The following is a 10,885-nucleotide window of genomic DNA, read 5'->3' as shown; positions in this document are numbered from 1 at the left end:
GTGAAAAAAGTATTGCTTTCCAATATTCTTTGCTGCAGCAAGTGCCGTTGCTTCAAAATTGTCGTTGCCGCGTTAACTTTTGAGGAGATCTGTTTTTAGCATCTCCATGTTAGCGATAGTTTGCTAGAGACTTTACAGTCGTGTGAAAAGTTATAAATGGAGAGAATAAGGTAATTTGAACCAGCGGGTAACTTGAACCAAGGCCTCTCCAATGCAAACTAAGAAATATTTAGTAGTCTTTGAGCCAGTTAACGTTAATAAATATCAGAGACACGTGGCAAGATAGAAGTTTGGGGTGTCAGCAGCAACGACGGAGTTTGAGGTTCTTTTCAAAATTGCAGAAAATTTTGTAGTGCAACTGGTACAGTCGGCTACCAAAGACAGTTAGTAAACGTTATATAGAGCATATTTAAAGAATACTTGTTTACAAAGATAGTTGAAAAGTTACCAGTTAGCTGTTTTTTTTTAACAAAGCCTTTGCTGTAGGCTAGATGTAAAGCAAGTATATGGGTAGTTGAATTAACAAGCAACCATGAGCATGCTGTGAATATCCAGGCCTGATGCTAATAGCGCAATGCAAGTTATCATAACAAGATTTATTATACTATTATCGGTGGCAATTGTTATTTTACGACAAACAAAAGCCCTTCTATTGTCAGACGTAATAAAAGCCTTCGTATCCCCTTCTTTAGATATCCCTGAACGTAACACACAAACGTTTACAAACAATAAATATGTGTATTGTGTACAATATAATAAATTTTATTTATATGTAGTAAATACAACGAATTTAATTGTGCTTGGCGTCTGCTTTCCTGCAATAACATGCAAGGATATGGAAAAGATACTATTTATAGATACTATATACAGGATATGGATAAGATACTATTCTATCTGTATAAAAACTATAATATATATAATATAAAATACGCAATGTATAAAAAATATGTATAAAATTTATTATAGCATAAAAACATACAATTGAATACAAACAGACCACAGGTTTCCAGTCAAACAACGGTCCTTTTCGATATTGATTAAATTAGGGTAAAAAAGGGCTGATTTCCCTAGCTGATTTATAGCATTTGTGATATATTGCCCTTTTAAGGAAAGACTTGAAAATATTATTTTTATGTATCATCTGCATTGTCAACATACTCAACAAGTGAAATCCCGTGAGCTACTTTTTCGTTGAAAACATTGATTGAATTATTGAATTCAATACAAAGTCAAGTTAATCTGTTTGCTTTGATGACGTCATATCTCAAACAAACTGTCCCTTTTCCACTCTTACCCTAACGGTTCCATTTTTGATCGGAAAATTTTGTTTTTTGAGAAAAACTTTATTCAATTAATGCACGTAGGCAGCTACAATCAGTAGAATAAATAAATTAAAATAAATAATCAAAATCGCACGAATTTTTAGTTTGCACAAATATTCTGACAGCGTGGAAACAATTGCACCCAGACAGCAAAATTCGAAATTGTTACTTCGGTTCAACGTTTGAGTAAAAAATACTTCACGATTCGTCGTGATTTGATTCAAAGCAGCATCAGCGATATTCTGATGTAAATATGATGTCTGATTGCGTCAAATCATAAATGATACGTAACATTGCAATTAAAGAAACTGAACGATTTTGTTTAATTTTTTACTTTATTAATTGAGATTTCTTCGAGATCTTTGATCATGTGAAGTATTTTCCCGATCAAAAAAAAATTAGAAAAAAGCAAAGAGTTTCCCCTTGAGAAATCATTATTTCATTGAATGGCGCCATGTCAAAAGCGGACGCGGACATGTCAGTTACTGAATAGACACCCTGTCAAATTTTTCCGTCACGGTTCAAGTCAAGACAACAACTTGGTAATTTCCAGTTGCATCGAACTCACAGACTCGAGTCACGTTACAAAATAAGGTAAAACGTTCTGATCGATAAGATCAAAGACGTAATCGGTGTCGTAATTAGATTTACACACCTAGAAATCGGGAAATAGAAATAGCAGTGGTCGTTTGTTTAAGTGTATCGAATGTAAAAAAACGTAAATAAGTGAAATGGTAGCAATACAGGTTAATCAATAAATACATATAAAAAATTAAAAGAAATAACAGAAAAAACGCTGCACATTGCTGGTACAAGATAAGTTTGAAATTTTGCCGAAGTCAATGCATTGCAGAAAACTAAAATGTTTAAAGCTTTCAACACAATATTTTGCTACTTTGAATACGACATGCAGGATACGTAAACTCACTAAAAAAGAACTAAATAACGCCAAGGTAAAAATACATACACCAAAAGTTAAAGGCTTGAAGTCGAAAATTTTTATTGGATTTTGTGGTTATTTTATAAAAAGCAACACAGTAATGCAGTGCATATTTATTTGAACTTTTGAATAACCCAGAGCAGCAAGTGTTCAAAACATCACAATGATTCGTTATATAAAAACAGAACTTTGAAGTATTGTTAAAAATCTTTTCTGGCAATACATTTTCATGAGTGCATCATTGCGCGTATACAGTCATTAGGTATATCACAGCAGGTTTATAAGTCCATTCAAACAAATGGAAGTGCGCCTTGTCGAATAGCCTGAGTCTTTAGGATCCTTTACGCTTGGCAAGAGTAGGCTTCCTTTGAATTCTCCACATTCTCTCGTTCGTTACAAACCTTCGATGAAAAGTCCCCACTTCATGTCGTCACCGCTTCGTTCGTCTCATTGATGATGCGACAATGCCTTCTTCAAAGCATTATTGGTTGGTTTCGTCCTTCACGACAGAAAGGATCGGATCTTTTCCTGGATGACTGTTTTGCAAACAGGGCATTTCGAGACTTTCTTGGAACATTCTAAACAGGTTGAAAGATGTCCACATGGAATGAAGACCACACAGGACGGCTCAGATTTGCACATCTTGCACAAACGTGATTCTTCCAATCTTTGCATCTCTTCAATGCCAGCAGCGGCAGAAAGATCACTTGTGGACAAAGGAGATCTTTGATTTTCTGCAGATGTTGCTTCTTCCTCAATTGATTCATTAGAAATTTCTTCATCTGGAAGAGCCACCAGTGCTTCTACAAGACTTTCAAAGGAGGAATACGTCTGGTTGCTTGCTTCATATTTTCTGAAAACACAAACTTAATACTAAAATAATGTCGGATAATGCATATTTGTTGTTTGATTGTTTGTACGTATTAAATTAGAACCATTACAATTCCTCAACAGTTACAATAGAGTTCCTCCACGACCTGGGTCGACACGTTGTCGTCGCAGGTCATGGAGCTCCCATACTTGATTTGACCATAGATGAGCTACCAGATTAAGATTGATCCCGGCATCGCGCCAAACCTTATACTTATACATACAAAAGAGCTAACGACTTGATAGTTGATAGCTTAAATCTACTTGTTTTGCTTTTGAAGTAGCAGAAATTTATTAAAAGCGCTAAGAAAATAAAAACATCTTCAGAAGGATCCAGATAAAATTTATTGTTCTTGCACAACTAACATTAATTTATATAAAACTGATGCCAATAAATATATTTACCTCATGACAACTTCTTTTATCGCAATATCTTCAAAGCCCATCTCCCGAGCGTGAGAAACAAGCTCTGAAGATCTCATGTCTTCCTCTGTTTTTCTTCTCCATTCTATCATGTTCCTTCTTGGGTCTATGATTTCAGGAGCACCATTCACTCGATTGGCTCCGTTTCTTGAAAGCCTGTCAAATTACAGAAAAGAATAAGAGGGATAATAATGCACAAAAGTACGAAATAAGATTCGTGACATATCAGATACCTGATTATTGTGTTCATGTACCAAACTTTTTTAAATAGTGTTTTTATGGTGGTATAACTTAAGAGGTTGAACGTTTACAACAATAGAAATAATACTTAAAATAACAAGGCTCTAGCACATGCAACATAATGCAATGTCATTGCTTAGTTCTTTGTTTGTTTTTTATCAACATGAAATATCGTTTACCTTGGCCCAGATTGGGCTTCTCTCAATTGAGGAGTTGCAGAAATTGTGGAAGGATTGTAGAGCACAGGTCTTCTTAAATTTGGAAATCTAGCGACAATATCATGAACGACAGAAGGTCCTTTCTGTTGAAGAACGTATTCACACATGGGAAACCATTTGGCATGTTCCTCCCATGGATTGTCATCCCGATCCCAGTTCTGCAATCCTCCGTTACAATACCAGCACTTCGCACGATCCCTCTCTCCAAGGTAGTACATCCCTGCATCCACGATCTCTTGAGGAGACGCACGAATTCTATGCGCTGGCCAAGTGCCTGGGTTGTCCAAAAACGTCTGCAAACGAGAATGAGCCTCCCTCATGTGCGGATTGATTGGATTCTGGCAAGGGAACATCGCTTTGAGATTTCGCTTTTCTTCTTCATTCAGATGGTGTGACGTAGGATATCTGTGGCCGTTTGATGATGAAAATCCGTTTGTGTTGTGTATTGCAGAGGATTGCGTAGCCATAGCAGCATTTGATGGCGAGTTACTTCGAGAAGCATTTGACGATGAGGCTACAGCATTATCAAAGCCGTTCACTCGAGATGGAGGAACAAAGTGATTTCTAGGTTGACTGCTACTAGCACTATTGTTAATTTGAGGCTTTCTTCCAAATAGAGATCCTGTAATAATAAGTAAATATTTTGAACAACAGTGTTGAGAAAACATCATATTCTTACTAAATAATCGATTTGTTGTACAACGTACTTTTACTGAAAAGACAAAGGCTCTGGAAACCGACATTTAAATCAATTTTCACCTAAAACGAAATTTTTGTAATAATTATCTCTGACTGCCAATTAAATTTGCGTATAAATTGCATTATGGCTCGAAATTGCTTCGTAATAACAATACTTTTTATAAAAACTAGCCAAGGGGTTTCAAAAGTCTTTGTAGAATAACTTCGGTTTCAATTCTAATATAAACCAGTTGCATCAGGTACCGGACAAGTCATCTGGTTGCAAATTACAACGCCGCTTGCAAAATATCACATGGTATTATTGCAGTGAAGCGTGCAAACTTGCGCATAAAAATGTTTCAAACGTGCGTCACACGCGTAAACCAATCCAAGTCATAAATGTATTGAGAAATTCACTTTGAAGAACTTTTTGTTTTCTCGTCTGCCAATGCAATGCAACGTGCGCAAAAACGTTGCTATGTTGAGAAGTAACCAACAAACAACATATTTTGAATGGAAAATATAGATCATGATGCTAAAAGTATTTTCAAGCTGAAACTTTAGATTTCCAAGTCGATAAAAACTTAGTCTGCAAACAACTTGTTTTTTTATATTATTATTGTGATAATCTCGTAAAATGTTAAATGTCCAATGAAACGTGACGATATGATACAATGAAATGAGATCACTTTACAATTTGAAAATTTTACAAACCTATTGGAACATTTCCTGTTTCTCTCCCATTGATAAAATCACAATCAGGTCTATGCCATTGGGATAGTGTGACGTCATCACCGATCAGCCAGCTGTCAGATGCTTGTCCACAACTGAAAAGGAAATCGACTATTATTGAAATTGATTGAAACTTATTGAACAGAAAATCCTCAGGGAAATAACAAATATTTCTTATTTTTTCAGTAACCCTACAGTGATTACCAAAACGAAATTGGAAAATCACTGAGTAGTTTCACTTTATATTTCCTCTGTCGTCATGACTGTGCCCAAGTCGACGAAAGATGTACAAGTTTCTTTTCTGCACAATGTACAAAAAATACACCTGTAAACTTTTGGTTTAAATAAAACCTTGTATTTATAGCCTGACGTCACAAACGCTTCCGAGGATTTGACCATGCTTGCTTTGGAAGTTCATTGTTCATACAAAAATAATCCCGCAACTCATGTTCTAAATATTCAAACAAAAAGTGAAAGTTTTTTTCACTACATTGTTGATTCCCAAGCAGCCCTATGAACTCTGAAGCTCACGAAATGAACCTTGCCAAATATTTTGCAAAGTCATTTTGACGTCATATTATGACGTGACAAAAACTTCTTTTATAGCTTTTTATATCTCATTTCTAAAGCGTAAACGAACTTTGCACAACACGTCATAGCCTACTTCAATAATAATTATAATTAACCATTTGTCTGCATCGTACTTATTTAAACATAGTACTGTACTATGCATATTTAAAGATACTCACCAATGTGTACACTGCGACTTCACTATATCTTCTGTCATGTGGGAGCAAGACATAATCAAATACCACAATTTTAGTGGTATCTACTAGATAGCTGAGTAACCCGGTACGATGTTCGAAAGGGCGTCGGTTTGACACCGCTCGAAAGCAAGCGCTTGTGTTGTGGCAAAACACTTAATGAAATGCCTGAAAATAAGCACGAAGATTGGCTGCCTTGTTTTTTCTTTCTTTTAATATATTAAAAGAAATTTAATAATATTTAATAATAATATTCACATATTAATATATTAATATTTTAATATATTTTTAATTTTAGAGGTTACAAAATCTCATATCTTAATAATGCCTAAAATCGATAACTTAGTTAAACAGTGTATTATCTTAAAGCATACCTGAAGCATTTCACTCTGTCACTGAACCCTGTGTAGTAGAAGCCGCTGGAAGCAAACTTGCACGTGTTCATTGGAACTGTATCTGGGAAGTCCTTGAAAGTGGAAAGTCTGTATGTTTCTCTATCTGGGTTACCTACAATGGTAAACAAATGGAAATTTTTTAACTTTAGCCCAATAAGCATCATCAAGATCTGGGCGATAGTAACCCGATTGACCAAGACAATATACAACACGCAGTTAAAATCAATGGCATACAATGGGATGTACACAGGGGCAGGTCCGCTAAGCAGCTTTACGGGGGAACGATTCAAACAAAACACGATGATATAAAGGTCTACGTCAAACTGAACTTACAAATCATCGTGAAGAAAGTTACTTTTTTGTGTTCTATGGGGCAATCGCCTCAATAGCAACCCATTGAATCCTCCACTAGATGAACATGCATGTGACACACGATGGGCAAGGAATGCCAAGTTTATAAAGCCTTTGCATAAACACTAGAAACGTAACCACTGCTGCATTTACCTGGTGAGATATAAACGCTTCTTTGCCCTGGCGGGTCACGAGTAGGGCCGAGGCACCGTCCGTCAGTCACAATGTCAGTGAGCAGGGCAGCAGGATTGGTAGTTTCAGTCATAAATTATGTTTTCTGCTTATGCGGTTAAATTGGCAACAAGCTCTTCAAAGTGGTACGATGTTTTCTTTTGCAGTGTCAGTGAGTTAAACGCTTTTCTTAGTCGCAATAAATAAATAATCAATAAATCTAAAAAAAAAAGTCTTAATCAATCTAACAGAATAACTTTACACGCATCATCAGCAACATTCATAATTCATCCTTTCAATCGTAAAATCTGTATGGCTTAACTATCCCAATGAGGCTTACATGGCTTCGTAGCAAGAAAAATTGAATACTAAACATATTCGAACTAGATTTTATTATCCTGTTGTCTGCACATCTTATCCCGATATAGCATCATCTTCACTGACACGAATATTGGGAAGGACTCTAACTATATGCTGCTAAAAAAAAACTTGCGTTTCACTTTAGCACAGCTTTTTTTGACAAATAATAACTTCCTTCATTTGGTTTACCAAGCATTGAACAATCTTCTCGTTGGTGGATGCCATGTACACTATAGTATTGAACGTTTTTCTTTGAATAAATATAAATTAATATTGTATTGTTGAAACAAACTAATTCTCAACTGCATTGCTAAATGCTGAATGACAATGATGTGACTCAATGTTTTTCACTTCTGTCGGTGTATATATAGGGCTGCAAAAAACACAATATTTGACGTCACGGGATTGTGGTTTTCCTTCTTTCCACGTTCGAGACTTTTCTATTCGAGACTATTCTTCTCTCGTTTGTACTTTGGAATCTCTTACTTTCATTACGTCATGTGCGCGATGGGCGTACAGAAGTCATGTGATGGCTTGTAGTAAAGACGCATTTTGTGGCCACCGTTGTTTATGTTGTTTATGTTCAGAACAGCAGTAATGTTTTTATTAAATGGAAAATAACAAGTTTTCTAACCAAACGTTGTCTCACTTAAGATGACACTCGATTAGCGAAGTAATTCCTTATACACTTTGGCCACTTGCAATGTTCTGGCGCTTTCAATGCCTTTCTAGATAAAGAAAATAAAACTTTAGGTAAAATGACATATTGAAGTGAAGATAGTTCAAGTGGTGGTTGACACTAACCTGCAGCTTAAATACCATGAGGTACTCTTTGAGGTCCTACCTTAAAATACAGCCTGATTGGCAAGGCCGTTGAGAGGGTATTGTGGGCCCAGCCGCCCAGTGCCAATAAGATCCTTGTGCCCCACTTATAAGAAAAAACGCACTGTTTCTAAAAAAATATTTTGTGCTTTCTTCATGTTACCGGGCCTCTTGTAAAGGTTCCGGGCCTCAAATCATCCCAGGTCCGGGTCCAAAAGTACCCTCTGGACCTCCTTGTCAACGCTACTTCTGATTGGTCACATCTTTTTAATTATTTTCATTGCCAACTGCTGCTGAAAGACTGACAGAAATCTATCAAATATCAAACTTTCATATCGTCTGTTGCTTCCTGTGAGTGACCACCGTGTTTCGTCCATTCCAAGCAGTGAGCAACGAAAGAATTTTAGATTTTTCAAAGCTTGTAATCACAGTGTTACCAAAATTTTGTAAAATGTGGCAAGTCACATCTTCAGGCAGCCATTACTGATGGTGGTGATAGTCAGGCCTCTGAGAGAAATTTTCACTAAGGGTGCGAAGAGTCATTCCGGGCCCCCTTTCACTCTCGGCTCCCTTTGTCTTGGGCAAAACGTGTGATGTTTGTTTAGACGTATTGCACACCACACAACATTTTACTGCAGAATTGGACATCTGTGCGTAATAATAGTATCAGGCAGCAATAAAACTATTATTTTGTGTTGTGCATGTTATGTGATCTGTCACTCGCCAATTTGTGTAGCCTATCCTGCGTTGAATTCGTGTGTCAGTTGTTGATGCTGCTGTTGAGAGGTGTCGCTTGTACATCTTTAGTGTAAAATTTTTAAATTCATTGTTTTATTTCTTATAGATGTAGCTTATAATTATTTCTGAAGAGGACACCATGTGGTGTCGAAAACGTTGGATTTGGTAGTTTTTTCATGTTTTTTTTGTGTGTTTAATGTTAAATCCGTTAACGTTAACGTACTGAGAGTTATATGTATCTAGTACAAGCCAAGCTCTCTACCAAGGCGTAAACATAACATCTTGTTAAAACATAATCAAGTTAATCATCTGACCAATCCTAACCTTTCTTCATTAACTTTTGCATTCACCACATGCCCAGCACTGGCAGAGGTGAACGAGAGAAGTCACTTTTTTTTTACTCCTGCTACTGTCCTGCTCCGAAAGTATTCTCCGGCTCCTGCTCTAACTCCAACATTCATTTTGAAGTGAAATAAGCGTGAAACTACCTTTTTCAAATAGTTTTCAAAAATCACACAAAAAAAACAAACACCCGGGCTTTTCTCCCGGGTTTTTTTCAATCCTGCTTTTGCTACACTATGCCCCTTCCTCTCCAAACAGGAGAATAACCAACTTTTATGATTTAAGTTAGGGTGCTTTTTACAGAACATTTTTGCACGTAAAGCATTTAATTACCACTTTGGGCCCCTAATTTGCTCGCAAAGCACTCGATTACCTTTCTGGGCCCTTTTGCTAGGTTACGGGCCCCCAGGACTAAAGAATAACAACTTTTATGCTTGAAATCAGTCGTTTAGGATGGTTTTAACCAAACATTTTTGCCCGTAAACTATAAAACCACAATTTCGGGCCTCCCCAGCAAACACAGGCCTGGGCCCTCAAAGGTACGCCGTACCCTCCGTACCCCCCTCTCATAGGCCTTGGTGATACAGTAGAATTCGTCTATAGTAACACTTGAAAGGACAGCGGAAAAAGTGTCACCATAACCGAAGTGTCACTATAGCCGAATGCTACTCAACTGTTGCGTATGCAAACGGGACTTTGCAACAGGTGTCACTATAGGGCCTATAGTATAGGCGAAGTGTCACTATAACCAAAGTCACTACAGGCGAATTCTACTGTAGTTGAATCAATGTGGAAAAGACACGGATTGCTTGCTGAGGTGGTTCAATATCAAAATAAAACCTGGTAGAACAACTGTATCTTGATGTCAGACTTTTTCACTTTTTCAGAGCGACTCTGAACACATTTTTCTTTTTCTCACATTGTCTTAACCTCTTACTCTTTTTGCACTGTATGTGTTGGTTACGCAATTATTGGACAATGCTGACGCACTTGCGTGACATTTTACAAATGTTGAATACGATTGTTTGAATGAGAAACATCGCTATTATTATGGAAAGTTACTAGTACTGTAAGTGTAACTTTTAGGAAAAGGGTGATCAAATGATGTGGCTCAAGATGGTTTCAAATAAAAGTTTTTAATTTACCCTTTTATCTTTATTCTTATTTGTGTCACTTGTTACTTTTCCTGCTTCCCGGTTGTTTGCTACTTTGTCGCAATGATTGCAATCTTGTCAAAAATAAAATTAAAACATTTTATACAGCACAGTCACATAAAGCTTGTATACTATCAGCCTTAAATCTATAGTTAAGTTACACACTTCAAATTTATTGGGTTGGAGTAATAAGTGAAGATATTTTGACCTTGCCAAATCTGATTGGTCAGGTAATTGTTTCTCTTTCCAGCAAGATTTTACGTTTGTGTTTTGTCGCTTCTACCTTTTTTAGACCCCTGTTACGGCATGTGACGTTTTTCGCTTTGATGGTCGAAAATGAAACATGAAACTGGCTATCCAACATA

At 36.6% G+C, this 10,885-nt stretch overlaps 1 protein-coding gene across 2 annotated transcripts; it reads right to left on the bottom strand.

The window, feature by feature from the left end:
- Nucleotides 1-741: 741 nt before the first annotated feature.
- LOC145783067 (baculoviral IAP repeat-containing protein 8-like) lies at nucleotides 742-7,492 on the bottom strand. Of its 2 annotated transcripts, none has more exons than XM_082594840.1 (6): nucleotides 7,087-7,492; nucleotides 6,562-6,694; nucleotides 5,406-5,518; nucleotides 3,975-4,635; nucleotides 3,538-3,711; nucleotides 742-3,115 (listed from the first exon to the last, which is right to left on the bottom strand). In XM_082594840.1, exons 1-6 carry the CDS (start codon nucleotides 7,196-7,198, stop codon nucleotides 2,764-2,766), a joined length of 1,545 nt encoding a protein of 514 aa, XP_082450966.1. In that variant the 5' UTR covers nucleotides 7,199-7,492; the 3' UTR covers nucleotides 742-2,763. The 2 variants fall into 2 exon arrangements, with proteins under 2 accessions (XP_082450966.1, XP_082450967.1); XM_082594841.1 differs by lacking the exon at nucleotides 7,087-7,492 and adding an exon at nucleotides 6,173-6,355 and having other exon boundaries at nucleotides 6,562-6,696.
- Between the last annotated feature and the right edge of the window lie 3,393 nt (nucleotides 7,493-10,885).

Source organism: Aplidium turbinatum, chromosome 14 (assembly GCF_918807975.1).
Source record: "Aplidium turbinatum chromosome 14, kaAplTurb1.1, whole genome shotgun sequence".
In the NCBI taxonomy this organism is placed as follows: Eukaryota; Metazoa; Chordata; class Ascidiacea; order Aplousobranchia; family Polyclinidae; genus Aplidium; species Aplidium turbinatum.
The sequence above is the reverse complement of the archived record's forward strand: the minus strand, read 5'-3'. Positions and strand labels throughout refer to the sequence as shown.

Bases quoted from the DNA above. Each gene is read 5' to 3' on its own strand.
- LOC145783067 (XM_082594840.1), bottom strand. From the start codon at position 7,198: ATGACTGAAACTACCAATCCTGCTGCCCTGCTCACTGACATTGTGACT. The intron at 4,636-5,405 runs GTTTGTAAAATT...TTATTATTACAG, and splicing joins AACAGGAAATGTTCCAATAG to GATCTCTATTTGGAAGAAAG. The intron at 3,712-3,974 runs GTAAACGATATT...GTAATTTGACAG, and splicing joins GAAGCCCAATCTGGGCCAAG to GCTTTCAAGAAACGGAGCCA.